This window comes from Athene noctua, chromosome 1, assembly GCF_965140245.1.
Source record: "Athene noctua chromosome 1, bAthNoc1.hap1.1, whole genome shotgun sequence".
Classification (NCBI taxonomy): Eukaryota; Metazoa; Chordata; class Aves; order Strigiformes; family Strigidae; genus Athene; species Athene noctua.
Genome location: NC_134037.1, coordinates 151,277,176 through 151,304,340, shown reverse-complemented (window position 1 = coordinate 151,304,340; position 27,165 = coordinate 151,277,176). Strand labels below are relative to the sequence as shown.

The following is a 27,165-nucleotide window of genomic DNA, read 5'->3' as shown; positions in this document are numbered from 1 at the left end:
GTAATCAAGCTGTGACTTGATATTTCAAGAATGAAAAGTGAAAAAATATAAGATACTAAATACTAGGAAATAAAAGTAACCAAACTAGTTTTCCTTGTTTAATTATACTTAAAAACATTTTTTTAAGCTATAGCTTTTCATTTTTTCTTGTTAAAGAACAGCAGCTTTGAAGATGCAGAGAATTTCCCATTTTAGTTAAAATCTGAATTCTAGAGTGCTATACCATCAGGATGGCTGAACACATCCTAGGTAAACTGATGGATAGTCTAACATTTTGTTGGGGGGGGGGGGGGGGGGGGGGGGAAGGATAGAGTGTAACTATTTCTCCTTCTTGCAGGTCCTCCCAAAGTCACTGTAACTAAACCTAGGGACAGAGCACTGTGTGTCTTTGGCAGCTGGTTCCTCTCAAGCACTAGTGAATGAGTAAGAGCAGCCCCAGTCACACACCATGCAAACTCCACTCAGAGCACTGAATGCTGATCATCTGCCCATCTAATGTCAGACCAGAAAAGAAATACCTACCATACACATAGACATGTACATGCACCAAGAATAAGTTACAGCTATCTGAAAACTCTTTAAGAAGCTTTGTACAGAAAAAGGCAAGTTTTCTTTGGCAAGTATCAGGATCTGGGCTTAACCCAGCAAAAAACAAGATTCTGATGCATGGGTCAGGAATTCATTCTCTCCTCTGAATTTCCCCAATTTTCAAGTGCTTAGACATTTGATCAATGTTTTGGAAAGATCCATCACTTTAATTTAGCAGGTTTATTCTGCATTAACCATCGCTATTGTATTTTACCAATGAATTAAACATGTTTATATATATATTCACATGACTCTACTGAAGTGCCATTTGCACAAAGAGACAGATTTTCTCCTCAAATGAACTACAGACTATATATAGATTTATTGTATCTGGTAAGCAGTACAGAGTCCTAGACTTAAATTTTTTAGGCTAGTCCTATCTAAACCTGATAAGAGTTAACTAAATAATATCAAATAAAGCATTCAGTTATTTGCCATAAAAATGGAAGCAATAACTCAAGTATTACTCAGTAAAGGTTATGTCCTGCAAAATGTGAATATAAGAATAGCCTTGGAGGCAAAGTAGATAAGTACTTACTGTAATGAAATTTAATATTCTTGATGCTTTTTGCTCAGAGGGCTTCCTTAAGTAAATAGAAGAAAAAAGTACTGAAGACAATTACCTGCAGTTTTAACAGAGCCTCCAGGACACACACATTTTAAAAGAGAAAATGTCTCAGAAATAAAATTACAAAACCATTTAAAGTGCTGATAAAGCCTACATGGATTTCAGCTATGATTTGGATAACGTTAGCACTTGTACTACTCATGTCCTACCCAACTAAATTATACACTAATAAAATAAAAATCCTTGAGAACATTTAAAATTCTTTTCTCCCAAAATAAACTACTTAAAAGATATTAAATTTATTCAGTCACATAATCAACCCAGCAAATTAACAAAATTTGTTGTACTGCAACATGCAACTAAATCACAACAGTTTTAAGATGTACCATTGGAATTTAACTCAGTTCACAAGTTCCATAACTGAACTGAGATCACAAACGTTTCAGAGGAGTTTACTGTTCAACATTGTGTTCACTTTGTCTAAATGTAGTGCAGAAATAGCCAAAGTATTACATATCAGGTGACACATGCTCTGAAACAGACCACTATCCTGAGCTTTCCCCAGAAAACAGCACCAGAGTTAAGGGGACTGATGAAGATCAAATGTCAAGAGATATTTAACTACTTCGTTGTGAGGGGTTTTTTTTCACCCCTGCAATAGTATGCTATTATACACATGTATAAGAATAGAAAACAGCTCTCCTCAACTTTCTATATCCCCTATATACAAAATCAAATTTATACTCTCAATGAATTCATTCCATCAGCAGTGACAAAATATTAAATACTTGGCAAACTGTTAACATTTTTAAGCTCTACTTTTTCAAAACCATCTTATTAAAAGCCTGAAACAGTGCTTTCTATAAACCTAATTTCATTTATTAGTGTAAAATACTGGTTCCCAAATTAAGACTCATACAAGTGACTTCAAAGGGACACCAAGGAAGTATCTGGTTCACTGCCTTTCCCTCAGTGTTTCCTACCTGACCATCTGCTCACAGGCTCCTGCCTGAAGAACCAAGCAGAAACACGGTTATCTGCTGCAACCATACAGTTTAGCCACAACTGAGAAATGCTGCTGTGACCTCCAGCCAAGTCAAGGTATGATTCTGAGCATACTCCCTCCCTCAAGCATACAGAAACCAAAGCTGTAACTGAAAAAGCACTGGCCTTTCTATTTGCTGGTGGTAAACGCAAAGCATAGGCCTAAAAACAAATGCACACACACAAAATATTTAAAGCATTGGTATTACACCTGCACGTTTCAGATGAAAATGCAGACTGTTTACATTTTATTTCAGGTGGAAGTTTTGTTTTTTCTGTTGTTAATGAATAGCAACAGGAGTTTAAGAGGCAAAGAAATAAAGTTCTTCATGAAAGAGAACATTTTGGAAACTCTCAAGTAAAAGCATTAAAGTGAAGCAAGAAGACCAGACTTCTGCCCTTGAGAAAATTCCAACATTAATACAGACGTATCATCAAAATATGTTTTTCTAAAAAGTTAAGTGCACTGATGATTGCAAAGTCATTTGCATGTGCAGATGACAGTGAACGATAGTTGGTACAGAGGTAACAGAAAAACTCAAGTTATGTGAACTCAAGTTCACATATATCAGGAACACACTAACAAAACCTTATCAATCTACCACCCAGTGTCCATATGCTATTACAGATCACTTTTTTAAAACTGGTAACTACCTTGAAAATTCAAAAATCAAAACATTAATCCTCAAGCAACAAACTGTGTTATTTACTTTTTGTGTAAGGAAAACCAACCTCATAAGGAATAGTTAGTATCACATACAGAAGCCTGAAAAGCGGGCAACTCCTGCATTTTACCATCCTAGGACTTCTACTTAGAAGATATTATCTGAATGCCCTTTTACTTTAGTCTCTCAGAGAGTGGCGTACTGGACCCCTGAAGTCTCAGTTGCCTGTCTGTATTTTATTGACCAAAAGTCTATCCTTCCTTCCTCCCAAATAGACAATTGGCAGCAATGCCAAATCTGTAGAAGAAGGAGAAAATTTTAAGACAGGTAGAAATGTTAATTATCAGTCATCATTCAGTACAGACATTACAGGAAGCTTCTGAGATACTGACTCCATGTCCTGAATGGTAGTTTACTGAATTCCTCCCCTGGGGAAGCGAGGGTAGGAGAAGTTCACTCTTTATACTAATACTAGCTAATACAAAGCTTAGTTTACTTCCTCTCACACTTCCAGATTTTATCCTGAGCATAAACAATTGCTCTGGATACAGTCCAACATGTTCTTTTCAGTACCACGGGACAAGATGGCTCAGTTATGTGGCAGACTTCAGCATGAAGTGCAGTAAAGTTTGTACAATGAATTGTTAACTTCACAGGAAAAGGAGATTTCCAGGGGAAGGCTCAAGGAGCCTGAAGACTGTCTTCTATCATCCCTAGCAAGAGATTTAGGAAATGACTGCAGAGGTAAGCAGCCATCTGGCAAAACCGATTTATGCATGTATCGGTCCCTACTACCTTTCAGCAAGCACAAAAAACAAAGCTGCCGCATTTGCACAAAACAGCACTGAAAATCTGAAGCATAGAGTTCATATTAAACAGGAATCCATTCTTAAGCACAGTCCAGTACTTCTCAATTTGTTGCACTTTTAAAAGTTACATTCTTCAGGAATGTAATTAAAGACAGGCATTGTCTCATCTTAGATGGTGCCAGTAGTTGAGAACTTGCAAATGTACAGCTTTCTGTGTGCTTCAAATACTTTTTCATGCAAGAGAACAGAAAAACAGGTTTATATTCAGAGACACTGCGTTTTTATTTCAATTGCTTACTAGATACTATCCTTTCAGCTATATAATTTATAGTTCATGAAGATTAATACAAGAATAAGAATATTTATAATAGATTGATGCAGTAGCTTTAATATATAATATGTAGCAAATTATCTAAACTGGTAGCAAAAATAGCTACAATGTAATTTTTATATGTTTCATAGCTATAATCTGTTTTAGCTGTGATTTTGCTTTTAAAAAATTAAGCACATTTTGAAATCTTTTGCAATCTGAACATATGTTTTAACATACACATTATCTTTCTATAGTCACCAAATTTGTAAGTTCCACCAGAGATGTGTGGAAAAGATATTGTGCCAAAATGTATTCAGTTGTACTCCTACTAGTCACTGAAAATAAATTGTGATAATGGAAATCTCAGTATCTTGAAAATACTCAATCAGTGTCCTTACATTAGATACAAATTACAAAAAGCATATACTACCATCTACAGCTTATTTAGAAAGCTGTTTAAAAATAAACCACTCCACACCCAAAAAAAGCTTTGAGTGCTGTATTTACATTTTCAAGTCAACACAGAAGTGGAAACTCACAAAACAAGGCAACAGTATCTTTTGATAGTTTTAAAATCAACTTACACCACTGAAAAATGTCTGATTGGTGGACTAAAATATGTATGTTAAACACAGTAACACAATAGTTAGGTTGGAAGAGACCTTACAGATCATCTAGTTCCACCCCCCTGCCATGGGCAGGGACACCTTCCACTAGCCCAGGTTGCTCAAATCCCCGTCCAGCCTGGCCTGGAACACTGCCAGGGAGGGGGCAGCCGCAGCTGCTCTGGGCAACCTCTGCCAGTGCCTCACCACTCTCACAGGAAACGATTTCTTCCTAATAGCTGACCTAAATCTACCCTCTTTCAGTTTAAAACCATTACCACTCGTCCTATCCCAACACTCCCTGATAAAGGAGTCCCTCCCCACCTTTCCCCTTTCAGTACTGGAAGGCCACTATAGGGTCTTGCTGGAGCCTTCTCTTCTCCAGGCTAAACAACCCCAACTCTCTCAGCCTGTTCTCATAAGGGAGGTGCTCCCATCTCCTGATCATCTTTGTGACCTCCTCTGGACCTGCTCAAGCAGGTCCATATTCTTATGTTAGGAGCCCCAGAGCTGGACACAGCACTGCAGATGGGGTCTCATGAGGGTGGAGCAGAGGGGGAGAAACACCTCCTTAAACCTGCTGGCCACACTGCTCTTGATGCAGCCCAGAGTACAGTTGGCTTTTTGGGCTGTGAATGCACATTGTTATTTCACATCCCATTTTTCATCCACTAGTGTCCCCAAGTCCTCCTCAGGGCTGGTCTCAATCAATTCATGCCTCAGACTGTATTTATTGATACTGGGGATTGCCCCAACACATGTGTAGGACCTTGCAGTTGGCCTCGTTGAACTTCATGAGGTTCACATTTGTCCACTCCCCCAGTCTGTCAAGGTCCCTCTGGATGGCATCCCTTCCCTCCAGCCTATAAACCGTACTACTCAGCTTGGTGTCATCTGCTAACCTGTTGCAGATGCACTCAATCCTACTGTCTATGTCATTAAAGATACTAAATGGTACCAGTCCCAATACAGACCCCTGAGGGACAGAGCCTGTTACTGATCTCTATTTGGGTATCTTAAACTACCAGTGTAATTACTATGCTGGAAATATGTACTCATTTTAAACAGTATGCTTTTTCCATGAAATTCCATTATTTTAAATTAAAAGTAACTGCTATAGGTATCTCCCATTTCAGACCATATTTCAGTGCAACTATTACTCATCCTGGCTTAAGAGGTAGCAGAACGATAGCAACTTTTGATTAAAATGTAAGTCTGAAGTGGAATCTTCATAACTTGGGGAAAACAAAATTTGTTGTGTAGGTCAGGATAAGATACAAGGAAAACTAAAGTTAAGATTCTCTGAAATATTTTAAATCAAGTTTGCTCTTGCATATATTAACCGTTCAGCATTACAGGCAAGTAAGTTGTCATGTCTTGCACTTGAAGACATTCTGTCTAATCAAATCTTTCGTTCTTCCAAATTTGAATGATGGAGGTGTGCTTAGAGCAAGTGTAGATGCAACCTGCAGAACATTCATTCTTTCCAGTACATAATTAATTAGTTCATAAGAATGTTATTTCATACTACTTTCTGTAAGTTGCTAGCTTTTTTAACCAGTGTTGGATAGGCATTAGAAAAAACAACTTAATGTTGTTTTCATTTATCCATTTCCTGATAGACTTTCAGTTTCCTCCCCACTTAACCCAATGACAAAATAATTACCTTGGAATTTCTTATAACATAGTCAAAGTAGATTTTCATCTTTTCCAATGCCCTTATCCAAGAAGGTGGTGGCAAAGGAAGCCTGAAAACATTGATAATGTAAATTTTAGTGTTTCATAGTTGACTACTTTTTTCTTCTCCAAAAAGCATTCACTTTGTAAATAATCTTTGGGGTATAAGCACCAACCCTGGAATGTTTATAAGCCTCCAACTACTACTTTAGGCTTTGGTTTAAATGTTTATTTCCATTTTGTAGGAAGAGAAATTTCAGATTACAGGGTAGTGAAAAAAGCATAAAAATCTGGATTAGTAAACACTAAACACTCAAACCAGAAGACAGGGGGAGAAAAAAACAGTGGAAATCCTTTGAGATTTTTTTGGTTTTCTCCAATGTTTGGCTGACACTCTGATTATTCAGATTCACCAATTCTCTGAACACAGAAATTATTTAAGGAATCTAATGTCAAGAGCTAATTTTCAACAACAAAAAGTAATTTCACCTATCCTTGTGGTCTATAAAAGCAACTGTATGTTTAGCAATTTGAAAGCTTATGTTCTTTATTACCTTGAACACCAACTTGTACTTGTTTCTAAATATCCAAGCTTAATCCATTTCAAGCTAAATAAATTAAAAAAGAAACCCATCAATTCTAAATTACATAATTCAGATTAAGAACTGTTTAGTCACAGCTATGAGCCAAACTTTTAGAACTACAGAAGATCATTCTTTTAGACAACTTTCATACATGAAGCAATGAATAATGCTTTCCATACAATTCTATTTACTGTTGTTATATATTATTCTATTTACCCTTCTGACTAATATGGTGTCATAATAAAGGAAACAAACTTTAGTGCCCTGTACTCCCTTTTTTCCACTTCAGGGGAGAAGGGGAGGGAAATCAAGGGGGAATTTAGCACTGCCTCCACCTGCTTGCAAAAGGTCAGGGTATGCAAATGTAACACTGACCAAAACAAGTATTTCAACTGAATAGTCCTCACAGGGATAATTTTACTGCCAACTGTGATTTAATAATGAATGGATTCTTTCCTGAAAATACACCATTTTCTTTTACTTACTGTACTAGAAAACTGTCTTAGAAAACGTAGGTATACCAATAAGCCTGTGTGAAAATGTATTCTAAAGTCTAATACCTTAATCAAAAGTGTACTACAGTGTTAATACAAAGTTACTAAACAACAGCAAGGGGGGAAAAAGCTGATGACTGTAAAGCACTAAAGTGCCAATCTCTGAAGCTTTGTGGGTAAAAGTATAAGGTCTGAGGTTCTAGCTGTGCTGGATGCTCATTTTGACAGGGTGAAAGGAATATGGCCTCATGACACATAATGAAGCAACAAATTCTATGGTGTTTACAGTAATCCCTTCAGCAAGAAAATGTGATCTAACATGTTTATTTAATTGGGAAAATGAAAACAGTCAGTACATTACTTTCTTTACATATCTTAAAGGAAAAAAAGAATAAAGACAAAGAACATTCTCCCCTTCATTGTGAAGCCCTTTGATATATACCCTCACTTAAACAGTCTTAGTGCAATGACTAAATGTGTTATAAATAGAAAATCCCCCATAGTTTTACTTAATTTTGCAGAGAACTTTCATTCTCAGCTCTTTAATAGGTCAAGACATCTCCTACAGAAGAAAATTACTAGAGCACACAGCAGTGAAAAATTACATGGATGTGCTTTTCATTCCTATGTTTATTTGTTCATATGTATCTATCCTTATAACTACACTTGACAGGACTCTTACTGCACAATAATTAAGATTGAAGCAAGAGGAGTAAGGTCTATAGGGTATTACTTGTACACTTATTTTCCTTACTCCCAACTAAACTAATTTAGTTAATTGTAGTAGGATAACTTAGAAAAAAATTTTGTGTCAGCTATCTAAACCACTAATGGTCATCTCTATGGCAATTAATTTATTTTGTTTCTAAATAACTTTATACCAATTTTTAAGAGACTGCAATCCCTTGTAATATAGATATATAAAAATATGGGGTAAAGAGCCTCCTTATCAAAGATGAGTTACAAAGAGGTACAACCAGGACAAACAAATGTTTCATTGTCAGTCCCATGGCAAGCTATAGAGAATTCTATAGAGTTACCTTTTTACAAGGAACCACCCAAAACAAATGTACAGAAAAAAAACAGCCAAACAAATTTAGTGTAATATGTTTTTTTTAAAAAAATAAAATCTTTTTTCCAAACCTGGTTTGGAACAATTGCTCTGTTCCCAAGGATAAAGCTTTTCATACAGTATTTTCCTTATTTATTAAGATACATTTGACATGATACACTATTTCAGTTCTTCATACTTGTCCTGTAAACATATCAGAATAGAACCTAGAAGAAAAATCAGCAAGAGCTACTCCCAGTCCATCCATTACTATTGTAACACGACCACAACAGAACCAGTTTATCTTCATTACAATTTCACCAATAATTCTATAAGTATGAACTCTAGTAAAATTTACCTCAATAACACATTAGCTCCAAAGTCAAAGTGATTTTGCCATTTAAATAACCTTAAATAGAAATTTTAGCATAGAATCACCAAGTTAGTCCCATCAAACTGAATCTCAACCAGTGGCTACAGCTAGGAAGCAATTTGGTAGGACAGAGACAGCTACCACCTGAAGCAGCAGGCTGACCAGCTCAGTTGGATGTGCTGCCCTCCACCTTAAATTTCAATCAACTTCTAGGGACAGGAACTTGGTTTTTATGCTAGGCCATGAAATGGCATTCTTCACGAAAACATGACATCCTTTTCAAAACTAAAAGTAATACCATAGACCAACATGATTATTTGCAGATCACTTCTGATCTGTGGGTCATAAATACACTGCTGACTTTTGGAAATGCATCCAGCATTTTGATTGTTTACTGTTTTCTACTTTGTAGATATGCTTGTTAATTGTTTTGCCCCCGTTATCCATTTTCTTTTTCCAATGAGCTTTCCAGATATGTATTTCAACTGTATCTGCGTGTTATACAACATATACAAACTAGAATCTAAAAAAAATCCACTGTCTTAACGATCCCATCTTCTCTTCCTGTCATGAGCAGTACACCATGCCTATTTTTCCTCCAACCTAGAATTTCTTCAGATTAAGCCCTCTTAGAAGAAAGTCAACATTCCCAATTTCATTTGCAGATTTTCTTTAAACAGCTCCCTCTTCTCAAATTTATACAACCATCACCCTTTTCCTCACCACAATCTTCTATTCACAACAGATACTGTTCATATAACCTGCTGCAGTAATCAGATAAGAATGCTTGTGAAAGTTGTCAATTTAAGTGTGGATTACTAAATGCAAGTTCATTATTGCATTTAGACTGATGAGGAGTGATTCTCTGTAGCATGCTGAATCTTGTCTGATTTTAGATCTTTATTGAAATACCATAATCAACTTCAGCTAAGAGGGACTGATTCTATTCAAGATATGATTGAATTTAATTGGCTAGAAGTGGTGACCTCTATTTCAGAACATGCTACCTAACAAAATTTAGAACAATTGTCTGCATTTTTTCAGTGTGCTTTTTCTTCATGTACCAATATATTACTTTATTATTATAATACCACTTTTTGTCCAGCTACATTTTAGAAACTTCACACAAAGCTATGATTGCTATGTTGGGAGGTTAATATGGGAAACTGGACACTGCAAAGGAAGTTACACACATTCTTATGTCAAGTTCTGAGTTTCAGAGCATCTGTGGATTTAAAGCTTCCCAGTTTGTCATATCAAAGTAGAATGCGGTAAAACCATTAAGCTACTAGATGAATGTTTAATTAAAAAGCAATTCTACAGGAGGTCTAGACTGCACATACTATAACTCATATTCTTATGCCTGGAATTTTTTTGTACCATTATTTTAATAATTCCAATTATATTGCAGTAAGTTCCAATATACCAACCCTTCTGTCCATGCTTCCAGTACTCACTCCCTTCAAGAAAGGCAATTTATTAACCTCTATGTCCCCATACTCCAAGTGCTTACTTGCCAACATGCACAATCATTACTAAAAGACAAAAACCCAAAGATTTTTCAGATATGGAAGATACTAAACTTTAAGGTTTAACTTTTATAATGTACTTTTGTGTCTTTGCAGTCACCCTCAAAGTCCAGTCTACTAGGAGCAGACTGTTAAGGATGTATGCAGGCAGATTTTATAGAAGTCAATCTATAATCAAAGTAATTACATTTATGGTGGGGAAAAAAAAAAAAATCTATTACATTACAATCAGTGCTTTCTTAAAACAGTCATTAAAAACCAATCTCTGCCAGTCAAATTCAATTCCAATGCATATTATGGGGAACTCTAAATACAGAGCTTTCCTAAACTACTGGAAGGAAGTTCCTTAACTACTAAAAAGGAAGACTAGCAGGAAGTGAATTAAAATCAGCACAGCTGAAAGTTCTTCATAATGAAAAAACTTATATCTCTGTTCCTACTGTAATTATCCTACAATCAACAGTGTACCAAACAACCATCAAATGACTGAGAATCTAGCTCATTGACAACTATCACTGCATTATCTTTAATCTAGCTGGAATTATGGCCAAGGTATCTATCTCTCCAATTAACACATTTGTGACAAACATGACCTAACACAGGCTGTTATTAGTACTGCATATATGCAGTTTGAAGGACATCACCTGTACTGACTACATCTACTCTGGAAAGTCAACTCTTTTGTATACAATACATTAATTCTTCAGTAATTTTCCCTTCCTGCTTTTCCTTCTCCGCCAACTAGGGGATCAACTCTGTCTCAAAACCTGTACAGCTTAAACTTCTAAGGAAATTGCTTAGTTGAGAGAAAATTGAGAAAAAGTATTTAGATAAGAGCTATATGAGGTAAAAAAGGTAAAGTTACAGACAAAGATAGGTTAGTAACTCAGATTCAAAATGAAGAACGTGGAAAGCTGCAAAACTGTAAAAGAAAATCATATGGAGTCTGAAGAAGATAACCCAGCAGAGACTCTTGAGGTGTCTTATTGGAAGCTATGAGTGTACTTGCAGTTTTTAAATCTTACCTATTCTTTATATGTGTTCACTAATAAGCAGCAGTTTGCAATCAAGTATACCCTTTCTGCTGTATAGAACAATATATACATATATACAATCAAGTATACTCTGTCTGTAAAACACATGTGAATAAAGCAACCCTGAGATGGATACCAAGAACACACATAGCGCATTATCTGCATTTTGTAACTCATGCTGACATACTAACTTTCCTTAAGTGCATTAGGCAAAGAACCATACATAATATTTAATGTTGTAGTACTCCATAAAACATCAACTTAAATATAAAATGCTAAACATGCAAGTGTCACAAAGCAGCAACTTCTCCATTTCTTCCTGAAAACCGTTACAAACCATGGCGATGCTCCCATGTAAGGCACCAAGTTTTCACTTCCACAGATATTTATTTAGAAGAGCTCAACATTGAACTGTAGGCTACTTAAACCCAAGAAATTTCTCTGGACATCTATGTTAAGAGAATTATGAGCCTAGACAGGTACTCCCACTAACCAAACACTGATCTTTGAAAAATATACTTCCCAATTCATTCCACCTACTAATAATACTACACCAGTGGCAGCTAAAGATTAGGAGTTGGCAATTGGAAGACTGAAAAAAATTTCAGGTAAAGAACAGCTGTTTAAGGAAAAATTAAATACAGACCTCAACTAGAGGGTGCTGAAAATATTAAAAGATCAACTTGCCTTTAAGGAGTCAGATTCTAAAGCGAAGTAAATTACTGTAATCTATTGACATCAGTGGACCTTTTTTCCCATGAAATAAGTCATGAAGCCTATGCAGGACTGCAACACTGGGTGGCAGAAAAGACCATCATCTCTGCATCCAAACATAGCTGTACTGTGCCATTTTAGATGCAAGAAAGCATTTGAGATACCCGCATAAGGCTGAACACAGGATAGGGAAGAAAAGCTTCAGGTGACACACACCACTCCGGAGGGGCAGCTGAAGGACAGGCCATCTAAACCAGAACTAAAACACACGCTTTGGCACCTGATAGCTGCCCTATTTCTGCCACACTGACAGCAGGGCTAAAGGCAGTTTCTAAACTACATTAGTTTATGACCCACTTAAAGAAAATCTGAAAAAACTCCAACACATAAAGCTACAATCAGCTGCTCCACCAACAGTTCAGAAGACCAAGCTGGAGAGAACATCTGGTTAGGCTGCAGGGGACCAGCGTGTCATCTGTTGCCCTGATGTAAAACGTGGCTTCTGGGACACTGAGCTTATACTCTGAACCCTATCTAAAGCATTTCAAAGCACATTTGGCATGAATATCACTTGGGACTTCATAAAACTGAAGGAGAAAGAAAAGACTAAAGAAGAAACATCTCCCATTATATGGCTGAGTTAAGTGAATCTCATTTCTTCTACAGCACTTTGAAGCCTTAATTCCCAAAACACAGTATCACCAACAAATACAAACAAGACAAAATGTATATGTGAACAGGCCAAAGGATTCCCACTAGTTATGATTTAGTGCCTTCACAGAACCACCAAAGCATGAACACACAAAATACAGTCTTAAAAAAAGCACTGAAAAGAGGGTGTCAAAAAAAAGTCTCAAAAGCCAGGGGTGTCTGCTGGCCCCAGAATCTTGTAATTAACATCATTCATTGCTGATCATACTGCTGCATGCAAGGAAAGCAGGACTTTAATTAAAACCAGAATGTAATTCAACCTCCTACTTTTGTGCCAAATTATTTTCCTAGATTGAGCGAGAACTTAAATTTTTACTAAGTACTCAGGTGAAAAGGGTCACTTAAAAAAAGACAAATTAAACACAAAACTTAGGACATCACATGATTTCTGCCGAGTTTTAGTTCTTCTGTTATTGATAAAGGTTTGCAGAAATATATCAGTGTACCTATTGTTCCTTTACAATTGAATTAAGAAAGTGTAGAATCTACACAGCCTAATGAGAGAAGAGGAATACAGAGCCTCAAAAGATCTCAATAGGCCTAGAAAGGCAGCATCATTTACCACTATAATAACGTAGTGCTTAAAAAAACCCCACTTATCTTTGCTAGGTAACATCTTGTTCTCAATTCTTTTTAAATTGTTGCACCCAATTAGTATTCTAGACACATTTGTTATATAGAGAAATGAATTTAAATCAAAACACAATCAACCACTCTAGTTGTGATCCCACCCGGTCTCTGGGGTCCACAGCATCACTTCTAATGAACATGTCAGCTGAATAATCTCTGAATGTGATTTTAGGATGGAAAAATTGTTATACCTAGCTTGTGTTAAATTAATTACAAGCATAATCCTTACTTAAGATGAGAGGGTGTTTACATGTATTTTGACTGAGCTATCTTAAACAGGATCACAATAGAGACAAGGTACTTAATTTACCACAAAATTAACTACATAGTACCAGGTAGATCACAGGTTATGGCATCCCTTTTACCTTATAGCATTTCCCTTTTATTAATTAAGTGATAGGAAAGCCACATTTTTAATAGGAACCAAAACAAAGGATATAAAAGTTTTTAATAATACTTTTTAAAAACAATAAACTGCAGTCCTTACTCAGGCTCTGTGGTTCTGGTTTTTGGGTTGGCAGCTGAGGGCTGCTAGGGGGTGGGGGGAGGACACAGACATGGGGATGACCAGGAGGGGATGGAGATGAAGGAGAAAAAGATTCAACAAATTAATATGTTTGAGGAAAAAACTGCCTACTTCCAGATTTGAGAAAAACTGGAAAAAATGTGCCAATATTATGAAAGTGGAAGTTCATTTCTGAATCAGTTTTTTGTTGTTTTCTAATGTGGAATTTATAACACTTTTCTTGAAAAAAGTTAAGCAGAAAATATTATTTTACTTATTCTGTTATTTTACCTCCAAATTCTCATTTTACTGAAATTGAGGTTTTATTCTCATGACACCTTGAATAGCATGATTTCTAAGCTGCTGTTTACAATTTATCGAGTTCACTGTTTGCAAAATCATATAAACATGGATTTTAAAAAAAATATATACAGTTCTATTGCTCATTAAGCATTGTCTCAGAGTCCACAATACAAAACATGCTTTTATCTTCTTAAGTTGCACTATGTTGCTAGAAATGCAACATCCAGGTTGTCCTTTGAACTACTCCTTTTGTTGGATTTACCCTCTAATTAAATGAATCTTACTAAAAATACAGTATTTAAAGTACACCATGGATATAGTCCTTTTCTGGCATGGGTATAGATCTTTTGCCACCTTCTGTTACAGCAAGCATTCACAGTCCCCTTCCCAGACAACTGAATAATCTTGCAGATGCTGTGAGACAAATTTACTTACGTCTTGGCTTTCAGAGACAGACTAAACTGATAAAGCAATAGTTTCTTAATCTCTTTCATGGCAGAGAATTAGTTTCTCTCAATTCCAAAGTAAATTGAGCATTCTTTGTATTTGATGTTTAAGTACCTGTAGATGTAACAGTCCTTCCTACTACAGAAGGAAAGAGATTTAGTACAAGTACTGTACAGGAGACAAGGCTGTACTAGCTGAAGAGATCTGTCTCAGAAAGCTTTTCTGTGTATCATTCAACAGATTGTGTTTGGTGTTATTTATTTTCAGCAAACTTTTAACATCTGCAAGCAACTTGAATCTCTCACAGATTTTTATACTCCCCTATTTCAGACTAGAGCTGCTCATTTATCAGTATGGAAATTAGTAGGCTGTCAAAGCCGAAATGGAAAAAAAAAACCACCACATTTTCAATAAAGTGTCAGTTCTGATTCTTTCCCAATTTTGTTGGCACCTGTACACATGCAAAAGAGGACAAAAAGCAAAGCATTTTTTAATCAGTACTGAGCGACTTAGAATAAACATAATAGTTATATCTTTTAAGTCTTAAAATCTGACCATAAATACACATAGAATATATAACATACCAAATATTAGGACTAAAGAAGCCCTTAATGACTAAAACCACTTCACAGCTTCCTATGTCTGAAGGGGAAGAAGAGGTTTTCCTAAAAAATGAACACAAATTTGTTCTTGAATTTCACTATAGGGCAGGGGATGGGGAATGACATATGAGGGATCCTCAGTCATCTGGAGCATTATTTTTTTTTCATCAGTAGGGCATAGATTCAACTGATCTGGTCTCTGCTATTTCCTAATCTCTCCTCTCCCCCTCACAGCTCTTTCCCCTCCCCCTTTCCAGCAGTCTGGCATCTATCCCAACCACACAGGATGAAAAGTAATTATGCAGCAGTGTCCCTCCCCAATGACTACAGGCACATATCACTGACTGAACAGACTCTCATAGGAAGTGCTTCAGTTCTGAATAAATGCTTAACATTGCCAAGTGCTACCTAGAAAGCAGCTTGCTGTTTCTTTCATTTACAAGTCCTTCCAAAACACTCAATACTAGTACCACTTTTTTTCCCAGTAAGAAGAATCCGTCTCTGCTTGGAACAGAGAAAGGTCCATAATTGCATTCAATTTATTTTCCTCACTACAGAAGTTGGTACCACACACTTGTTGACAATACAGAAGCATAAAATGAAATTAAGAGTGAAATACCATTGTATTGTTATTAAGGCTTTAATGTTATCTGGAATAGAATTTATTTAGGTATGAATTTAAAGATTAATAGGAAGCAACTCAAACAGGAAATAAGTACGATCGGACATATTAAAATGCATTTGTTATAATAATTAATATCACAATTCAAAAATATCCCCTGAATTCACTAGTAAATTGTCCCAAATAAACAAGTAAATAAAGACCCGCTCATCCTACTAAGTATCAGGGCGTGTAAGTCAGTCACTACACTGGTCACTCGGTTTGATTGATATTGAGTTACTGTGCAAGAGCTCCCATCAAACAGTTGACCTATGTTATGTAACATTACTTTTGACCTTTGTAAACAGGTCCATAAGCTATAGAACTGTCAGCCTCAAGAGTATTGCCTATAAGAAAAAACTTTTTTTTGGCAACTAACTGAACATGCGTAATTCTCATCCAAGGTTTAAGGACATCTGCAACATAAGCATATCCAGTTAATGGCAATTCAGTGTAAGTAAGGGAAAGAAACAGAGGAAAAATAGTAACTTGAACTTGTAGCACACAAAACCTAACTATCAGATTAACAAAAGACAAGAACTCTATAGTCACTGAATGATGAACCATCAAAGGAACCACTTAAGCGTAACCTCGAAAGGGTTAAACTAGAACTTCTTAATAGATAAGAAGGGCAATATGATTATCATGCATCTCAAGGGGACAAAAAATCAAATTTATCATGGAATAAGTAGTGAGTGAAACGGCACAATTTATTAAGAAATGTTTTAAGGATGTTCTGGGGTTGTGTGAAACATTGTGGGATGTTTAGGGAAGAATAAGCATGAAAAAAATGGAAGAAAACGACTGAAACAAGCTGGCTGCCAGTGCTTGTTTCTGCATTCCAACTACTGAAATATTCAGCATATAAGATAAACACCCCCACAACCAATACCTCAGAGAATACAAAATGAACAATATCCAATGCTAATCATCATCTGGCATTAACACGTGGTTTGAGACACACTATGTTTTTACCACTTAAGTATGCCCAAACTGGGTCCCTAAAACTGTCTACTGAAAATGACCCCTTTTCTCTATTAACTGGTGACCAACCTCTGGAAGCTCCTTGAAATGGAGTTAGTTGTCCCGGGGGGAAAACTTTTGGTATATTTCAAGTCTGACAGTTTGACAATAAATTTCCAGAGCTTGTGTATTCTTCTTATTATGTATATATATATACTATATATAATGTGTATTTTACATAAATATAACAACATGAAAGTACAAATCAATTCAGTTTTATAATATATATTTAATTATATATAACATTCTGATATAATAAATATTTAAGTGGTTATCCATATATAAAAATATTTTAATCTGTTTTAAAATAAAGTAATTACATAGTATTAATACAATGCACACAGTATGTAATATGTACATATGCAACCACAAATGACAGAAGAGCAACAAAACCTAAATACTACTGTTTAGTCTTAGATTTTAAGTATTTAGCAAAGGAATTTAGCTCAGCATATCCTAACTGTTGAAACACCCAAATGACTTTTCCAGTTTGTAGCACACTTTTTGTAGAACTAGTAAGTAATCATTACCACTAACACACCTGAAGTATCACTTTATACTTACTTTGCATAGTCAAAGAGCCTGCTGTCCCAGAGCTGGTGATTCCCTCTATGACCGGAATGGAAGAAACAAGAATCTGTACCATCAAATTTGTTGAGACCATCTTCAGAGTTTTTTGATGCATGGCTGTGCACAACATCCAGCAGAACAGTGATGCCCATTGAGTGAGCAACGTCAATCATTTCTTTCAGGTCATCTGGAGTTCCATAACGGCTATCAGCACGAAAATGCAATGTTATGAGTACAATCTGAACTTAAACTGACAATACTGAACATCACTCAAAACCTACATCAAAGTCAGCAGCTGTTCAACATCTAGTTTCCAATTGTATACAGGTAATTTTTGCAGTCTCTTAAGTAGTAGCTATTGATTACAAACTGACAAAACATTTTTTAATTATAAAAATTACATCATACACGCATGCAACATTTTGCAGAAATACTTTCAAAATTTTATTCTTCCTTTTTAACCTGTTAACATATCAAATTCAGTATAAATGATAACCGATACAACTTAAAGCTGCTATTTAATATTGAACACTTTGTAAGGGACAAGAATATATTAATATTACTGGAATAAAGTAATCCATAATGATTGCAAAAGTAAATGTACATTCATGGAAGTCCCCAAAAACACACCATCTGCTGCTGTCCTGATTAATTTTTTTTTCCAGGTACTATACTATTTTCCAATATTATTGGAATTTTAAATACATATTTATTTTAAATTATTTTTTTATTTTTTAAATATTTTTGTCCCGTGTCCAGCACACATTTCTTTCAACTAATTAAGCCAGTTAAAACTTCCTGTCTATCTAAATTTAACCTGGTTTTCACTTGGGCTTCATGAAGCTGCAAAACAACCCCAAACCAACTCAAAAACACCCCCAAGAAAATCACAACATTTGGATTTATCACAATTTTCTTAACCATCACCTGAATACATTTTTCCATCTATTTTCACCCTAGGCCTCAAACAGTCTGTTGCAAGCATGGAAAAAGTTCCCACAGAACACATAGAGCCATGATTTTAATCAAGTTTCTTATGAACAAGTAGTATGCAGTTCTATTTATCATAAAAAAATGACTTACACATTGTGTTTGTTACTGCCAAGAATTCCACAACACAAAACCCATGCATAAAGACTGCTGAAGCTGGATTAGCTGGGATATGCTATGACAGTTGAAGTTACTTATGTAAGATTTTGTTTGTATCCTAGATGAAGTGTTTCACAGAACAGCTGATCACTATACCAAATTGATTTCAGATTTAAAAGGAAGTTAGAGCAAATACCTAAGCCATTACTTTCTCTTTCCATTAAACACCTGCAAACACACACATACAGGCATACTGATTTCAACAGATGGGAAGTAAGGCCAAGAGAAAAGATGCTGAAATACTTAAACCTACCTTGATGCTGCAAAGAAGCTTGTGACCTGATAACCAAAACTGGCATAGTATGCATGTTCCATAATAGCCATCAGCTGGACGCAGTTATATCCTATAAAATAAAAGAAAAAACAAACCAACCTCTGTCTTAAGGATTGCTAAAGTAAGATTCAACACCTGTAACATATCTATGCTGGTATTATTTCATTTTAGCTGCTTCTAACCCATGATTAACAACTAAAGATTGAGTCTCTGTCCAGAAGTAATTCCACCTACATGCTCTTACATGATCTTCCATTAAAAATGGATCAGTCAGTTTGCCAAGTGACCTGCATATAACTAGGTGTATTGAATCTCACAGATTTAGAAAGCAGTGATATGCAAATATAATCTTAATTTAACTTTGGAATATTAACTATGCCTATCTGTATGTCCTAAACTTCCACTTCACTTTTGACACTTGCAGTCAGGGGGTCTGGGGGTAGTCACTGACTACATGTACTATACCTTATGCTCTATGGAATCTTTTTTACCACTTCAAACCCAATTTAAATGATTACATTCCCCCTCTACAAGAGTCTTTCAAGAAAGATAAAACACAGAAGTAGTGTGGCTTTGTTCTGAGTTCACCAAAGACCCAAGGCAGTACAGGAGGGTAGGAGACATGCCATATCTTCTATCACCTAAATTAGTTTAGTGCAATATTAAGGGAGGGAAATCTAAAGGGAAAACCACACACTAATGGTGAAGCCACAGAACTTGCCATACATCTTAACTAAAGCTATCTTTAATATCTGAATAAGTGCCCCAGATAGCCAGCGAGTGAGGACTATCAGCAAAAGATACCAGACTGTAGATTAAACCTGAAGGTTGAGACTCCCACCATCACTTCTCTTTATTAGTTTAACCAAAATCTTCACTTCATTCTTTAATTTAGACAAGATACCGCTTTCTTTTTTATTGTTCTTGGTTTTGTTTTTAAATTTTGCAGTTATAAAAGAGTTATTAGAAAATAGTTGCCATGAGCTCAGCAATTTGTCAGATTCATTGCTGGTTTATGATTCAGGCTCATTGCATTTACTCTTATTTACAGTGCTTCTATAAATGAACAGCAACATAGCATCAAACTAATCTCATTTGATTTGCTTGCTACTTACTTTGCTATGTCATGCATGTATTTCTACAAACTATTAATATCTTAGAATTCTTACATATGGATCTCTTTATGCTTGTCCTAACAAGACATTCCAAAACCAAATCTAATACACCTTAAAAATAAATTTTAAAAAAATAATTCCCAGAGTGTTTACTTAATGTAAACAAGAACAAACAGCACCTATCATTTCTGCATACCCTACCTAAATTTGATATTGCTTTTATTTTGTGCTTTATCAGCCTTTTCACGACATTTCTCCTCCCCCCAAAAAAAAACTGTAGGTAAAGCAGAAAGCTTTTGTAATTCTATTAAGCATATTAACCTCCTGGAATGACTTACATTCTTTGGCAGTAGGGAAAGAGTCACAGATATGTAATGTGGAATCCAGATTTACTTTTTGTTGAAGGCCTCCAGATGTGCAAATTCCCTCACCTAACCTGCAAGCTCAACTTTACTGCAAGGCAAAATCTGCATTCTGTGAAACACTGACTCAACAAGTAAACCAACCATAAAAACATGGCTTCTTCAGGTGCTCTGATAAATAAAAAGAAAAAATAATGAAAATGAAACCGCACATAAGGACAGTCTCTATCCTCAGAAGTATCAGCCACGGATGTCAAAATTATTTTAGAGTTGAGTGCAACAAAATGTATTTCATCACAGGGCAGTAAAAGCCACCAAGTTCTAATATTGTCCATTATAGAAAACAGTGCAAAGACACCACAGGAAGAAAAATATCAAATCGAAACTGAGATGAGGTTTGCTATGCTTCCTGTGATAATCATGCTAGCTGTTTCTTTCATATATCCCCTCCAATATAATAGAAGTTCTTTTCTAAAAAAGGATTTCTCACATCTAAAGTTTCCATGTTCTGTTCATAGCAACTGTTTAGGGACAAAAAAAATTAGCACACTTATTCTGGCAAACAGAAAAGACCATCCTTTCTATCCAGGTATTTCTTTGTCTTTCCTCAGAATCAAGATCTACATTAGCAGAACTAATTAAGAATACAGTGTTTTCTGAAGACTATCTCACAAAAACAGGTCCTTTTTCAAGTGGAAAGCAAACCATGCCAGAAGCAAAATTGCCCTGCAACATTTATCTCAGCTGTTGCAGTCACATTTTACTTAAAAATCTGTGGAATTGACTTTAATTCACGTACTCTATTTCAGTCCTTGTTTCTTTTCCACAGATGTCACTTGTTTGTAATTTTTGCTGCCCTAAGAACCTATCTTTATAGTATCTGTAATCTGAAAAAGCAAAAACCTATAGACACTTGATAACTGTCTTTTCTAATAAGAACACAGGCACATAAAAATTTTATCTCTGCAAATATCTCTGTTATTACTTACCAAGATCCTTTATTCTAGGTAGTACATTGTATGTGAAGTTTTTATAAGAAGCTACTTTCCCTTCTGGGGAAGCAATCCCCACGTGAGATTCATAGATTCTTAGGCTTTTTAATCTCTTGGGGGAAGGATGCTTATGCTATAAGGAAAAAAATCAGTTGTCATTAGGATACAACAGCTTGGAAGTGTTGTCACAATCATGAAATTTGCACAAGCTGAGAAACAATTTAAGTTTTTTTTTTTTTTTCCTCGAGGAGCACAAACATTTCAGAAGTAATTAAGCATTCTAAACTGGTAAAGCAAATGCCTATTTCAAATTAACACTTTCATGAACAAGAAACTGGACAGTCATGATTCAACACTTTTCTTATACCTTTTTTAAATTACACTTAAGTGTTCAAACTTGTAGTAGCCATTGTACTGTAAAGGAGACCTTATAGTGGCCTTCCAGTACTTAAAGGGGGCTACAGGAAAGGTGGGGAGGGACTCTCTATCAGGGAGTGTAGGAATATGACAAGTGGTAATGGTTTTAAAATGAAAGAGGGTAGATTTAGTTAGATATAAGGAAGAAATTCTTTCCTGTGAGGGTGGTGAGACAGTGGCAGAGGTGCCCAGAGCAGCTGTGGCTGCCCCCTCCCTGGCAGTGTTCCAGGCCAGGCTGCACGGGGCTTTGAGCAACCTGGGCTAGTGGAAGGTGTCCCTGCCCATGGCAGAAGGGTTGGAACTAGACTTTAAGGTCCCTTCCAACACAAACCACTCTAAGATATAAGTATAAAGTTGTTCTGAACTACTATGAAGCTTGTTTGAAAATAAAAGTCACAATAGAAAGGTCAGGTTTTTACTTTTTAAGCATACCTGATTTTTGCAGGTATTTGAAGTTGCTCTGCCTTCTCCAAACTAAAATTTGTAAGTATTTAATCCTAAAGAACACAGTTCCACAGCACAGAATCATGTATGTTCCAATTACTTTGGATTTAAAAAAACAAACAACCTCAAGTCTGTAGGTGAGTACATAGTATTTCTAGATGGGTGAAAATATTTCAAGAACACAGAGGCAATTAAAGTTCATCGTAAAACCTCCTCCTTACACTTGAAGAAGAGCTTCCACACTTAATCAGGATTTTACTTTTGAAAACAAAAGTCTTGACTGAAGAAGCTTTGGAGAACTACCACTTAAAGCGTATTTTTCCCAACAAGGTTATTTTCTTGTTTTCCCCTCTCCCAGTTAAAAAGAGTTACAAGACTATATTCTATTTATTAGTTTAATATTTAAGTGAATTTTGGAAAGCTAGAACCAAACCAGTAAAAACACACATGTACATGAACAGAAATTAAAAGGGGCAACATGAAGAACAAGAAGTTCTGGTTGAGGTTTTTTCCCTATATCTTACTTCACTGGGCACCTCCACTATTCATAAAAGGACTCTTTTTTTCTGATTTAACTCAATGAGGGTTTGTCTGCACCCTAAATGTTCTTGCCTCCTTTTCACTCTAGTTTAGACAGATCACTGCATTTCAATTACATCCCCATTCCTCCTCTTACAGAGAATCTAGGTGTCACACAGCATTACAGATACAGGATAGGTCACTAAATTCATACAATCTATACACCTAAATAAGAAAGTTACTGTATATTATGTAACAATTTTTTTTCAAAGATATTTTCCATGTGAGTTACCAATTCTCTGTCAAGCAGCTGCTTCATAATTTGAGATGAGTGCTAAAATTTAACTCAAAACAGAGATTGCAGTATCTCTAATACAGAATACTGCATACCATTTTTTAGTAAAAGCACCAAAAAGTGTAATAACATGAAATAACATCACTCAGTCTGAAGTTTCTGAATGTTCTCCTAAGATATTTTTCATATACCATGTAAAGAGTTCCACCCCCCCTTATAGGAGTGCATGACAATAAGGCTTTAAAAATTAACGAACAGATTTTCCTAATACAAAGAAACTAGGATTTAACTGGAGCACAAGCACCTTACTTTTGAAAGCTTTTTCTGACTTCATACGGCATTGACATTGTTGGAGTACCAAACTTTGTATCTGGGGCTAACTAATTCCCAAACCCAATTGTGACCATTCCCTGCTCTCCTCTGTATCAGGAAGAGCCACCTAGTCCTGGAACAGTTATCAAACTTGCCTAGCATGTGGGAAGCCAAGTTGAAAATACCACTTCAACTGGTAACTATTTTTTATATACTCTATGTGAGACTGAAAAAGTAGCTCAAAAACATTCATCATTACAGTCACTTGTTTCTGTCAAAGCCATGAATAAAACCCCTCCACTTCTCTCTGCCAAAGTCATTAATAAAATCCCTTCACTTCTTGGATAACTTCATCAACTAGTTTACTACCCTCTTTCTGTGTAACTCCTCTCTTTTTCCAAGCAGGGATGCAAAGATGACACAATACATGGTTTTATACACCTTTTGAAAATAATATTTAAGCCTTACTATATATGACTGTGGTGGATTCCAGTGCACCCAATCGTAATTCACTTTGTCTTCATCACGGACTACATATCTTGCCCAAGGTGAAATACGATAGAGGAGTTCACCATTTTGAGCACGAATCACCACCTATAAAATAACCACAACATATGCATGCAATCACATATAATTCATGTAACACCTCCTGTGTAAAGCATACCAGAGAATGAAATAGTACATTACACAAATTTAAAGAACACACAAATATACAATGCAAGTCAAGACAAGAAAGAATGACCCTGTTCACAGAGATGATTTGCAAAGGGATAGCAAACCAGGCATGTCAGACAGGAGCTGAAAGGTGAGTATATATATGTAAGCTTCATGTAAGTAATGGGAGAAAGAGCCTTCCCAAACAGATTAGTTAGGTTCTCTAATTTTCCCTGTCATTGTTATTTCCTCACCATGTTCTTATAAATTTAAACAGACATGCAGTATAATGCCATCAAGATGAGAAATGTGATTTATTTACTTGGCAAAAAATCTAGTAACCCCATTTTTATATCTTAATTCCTTCTTCTTCTCTATGCTCTGAGTCCTGACTAATATCATATAGGCCAAAACTACAGATCAACACAAGAAGCATAGGACAGCTTTCAGCTCGAGAAGAAAGAAAAAGAATAAAATTTAAATTGCTGGGTTTCCTCTGCTACCTTTTAGTTTCTCTGAATGCCTTCATTATTTTAATAATAAAGTATTATCATCTATTTTACTTTCCTTTAGTTTCCTCTATTTTATAATAAGAGATGAAAAGTACCATTCTTTTCAACTCCTTCAAAAAGCTCATAAAACTTCACTCCACTAAGAATGACCAAGCAATAAACCTCGGAGCTCTTTTTGAGTATTATAATTTTACACAACAAAAGCAAAATTGAAGTAATTACTAGGATAACATTGTACTGAGACCCTGCAGAAGACAGTGTCTTTGAGGAGTTGGTGATCTTGAACAGGTCATCTCTGATCTATTGAGTAATTAATGTTATCTGTAACTTATAAAATACCCTTGAGAAAGGGTATGAGACTCAAAGGGTGGAAGGTGGCATTTCTGACTGGGACAGTGTTGCACACTTAGGAGCTAGGACAACAGGTCTATGCTGTGCTGCACATGTAACTCAGCTGCAAGACAACCTCAGCCAGCCCAACAGAGGGGCCTGCATGCAATTCCCTCTTGGCACTGGTGACTACACCACTCTCTTTAAGAGTGCACCAAGAAATTCTTATGAGAACATGCTTTAGGAGTAGAGTTGTTTCCTTCTAAGGAAATTCTATCTAGGTTCAATGACCAAAAGGGAGACCACCTCTCCAGGGACAGAAACTGCTCCACACAGCATGCCACAGGGAAGAAAAAAAAAGAAACCTATCAGGGCACTGACTAATGCCACACTAATGTAGGGTGCCAGCACTTGAAGGTGACTTGTTCACTATCAGTATTCCTCCTCTTATTCTATTTTGTTGTGTCTAATTAAAGCAGTTATCTTATGATGCCAGTTGTCAGGCCTTTCTTCACGAGATACATAAACAACTCTGCCTCACCTCTCTTGCCTCAGCCCACCTCCCCTCCTTCCTCAATCCAGAAGGAACAGCACCACTCTAGTTTTGCTTGGTATTTTGGCTGCCATGAAAACAGTAACACAGAAGGTTTGAAAATTTAAAACCCAGAAATGTATGAGCAAGTGATGTTCTGAAAATCTTCATTTCGCTTTTGTTAAGAAGTTGACGGGGATTTTTTGTGTCGTTGGTTTGGGGGCGCTTGTTTTGTAAGGAGAGCTATGAACATCATAATAGCCTCAAATGAGAAGGGGTGGGTTCAACACCACCACCCCCCCCCACCCCCCCCTTATTTAAAAAGTGTTTTTTCTTTGCTCTCAAATCCTAACAAGTAGTCTGGAAGAAAACAATCAAAGAATTGCCTTTTCACCTGTGGCAAATGTCTTTCATTACTTTGCTAGATTATCTGCATCCTTAACCCAACCACAGGAGAAAGTAAAATGAAAATATATATACACAGTAGATTAATGGAAGTTGGTAAATCAAGGAAGTATTATTGTTGTGTCTCTCAGTGTATATTATTGTAACTCTGATAACTCAAAACAGGTTTTGTAAGAAGGGGTAGTTGAGACTAACTACTTAATCAGAAAAAGCTACCTAATCAGAAAAAAAATAAGAGTTACTGAAAACACTGCACAGTTGCATAGAAAATTCTTCTGTCAACTATGCTAGCAAAACCGACCAAAAGGGTATTTCTACAAATTATATCAATACTATGAAGATTCTCCTGGCTGATAGCATTGACAATTTGCAAGTTATTTATAGAGTAGTAAGAATTAGCTCCTCTTTTGATATCATAACTACTGATGATGCAAGTGCTTGTTTTATTAATTTGTCCTAATTCACCCATTACAGAAATAACTACTGCATACAATAACCATAGCTAGCTACCTATGTTAGTATTCCTTCTTCTCTAGTATTCAAGTGTTATTTCTACTAAACAGGCTTACGAGAAGTGGGCATATTCTAAGAAACATGAGATAATTAATCTGAATTCAGAACATTATTTAATTAGATGTAGTACTGTTTTATTCCAAAGATGATAGTGGAAGGGAAAAAAAGAAAAAGTTTATTTATTATGACATACTAAAATCAGTCATGCCTACTCTTTAATTGATTAGAAACACATTTAAATGAACCCGTTATTTCATTTTTAACCCACACTTCCACTGTTACACTGTACATGTGCATTAACCACATCTCTGCATTCCATCCTTCTGAAATCACATTAAGAACTTTTGTTGTTCCATAGTCACTGAACTCAAATTGACCACATTTTCCTCATTTACGGGGCATCAGTGCACTTGATTTAGCAGTTTTTCAGAAGTCATTTTGCTTGAGTACTAATTTTGATTTTATTCAATTTTACTGGTAAGACTTAAGGAACTGACAGACTTTATAAGAACTTGAAGAGCCAGAATTCTAACAGCTACAAATAAAACTCCTGAGAAGCAAGAAGTATACATGTTTCTCAACATATTATGAGCACCAGTGTAGAGCCATAAACAGGTGGTGCTAATCTACCACTTTCTGAAAGACTTAAGAGTCTGCTCTACTTTAAATTTCACAATCTAAGCAGTATTTTGTTTCCATTTTTATTTTAGAACAACTTAACTTTCAGTTTTATTATGGGAAGATATAAGAAACCTCCCATGTTCTAAAGAAAAGGACACATTTATCCAACAATAGAATTAAGCATGAAAGAGTCAGAAAATGTCTAAAAGGGAAGCACTT

At 35.9% G+C, this 27,165-nt stretch overlaps 1 protein-coding gene across 4 annotated transcripts in view; it reads right to left on the bottom strand.

Moving 5' to 3' along the window:
• GBE1 (1,4-alpha-glucan branching enzyme 1) overlaps positions 1–27,165 on the bottom strand; it is a 167,534-nt gene that overhangs the window by 78,234 nt on the left and 62,135 nt on the right. For all 4 annotated transcript variants that reach the window (XM_074901193.1, XM_074901215.1, XM_074901198.1 and 1 more), the window contains exons 4-7: positions 23,848–23,973; positions 21,390–21,525; positions 18,903–18,993; positions 17,495–17,704 (exon numbers count right to left, since the gene is read on the bottom strand). In XM_074901193.1, coding sequence (XP_074757294.1) covers positions 17,495–17,704; positions 18,903–18,993; positions 21,390–21,525; positions 23,848–23,973 — 563 coding nt within the window. The remainder of the gene's footprint in view (positions 1–17,494; positions 17,705–18,902; positions 18,994–21,389; positions 21,526–23,847; positions 23,974–27,165) is intronic.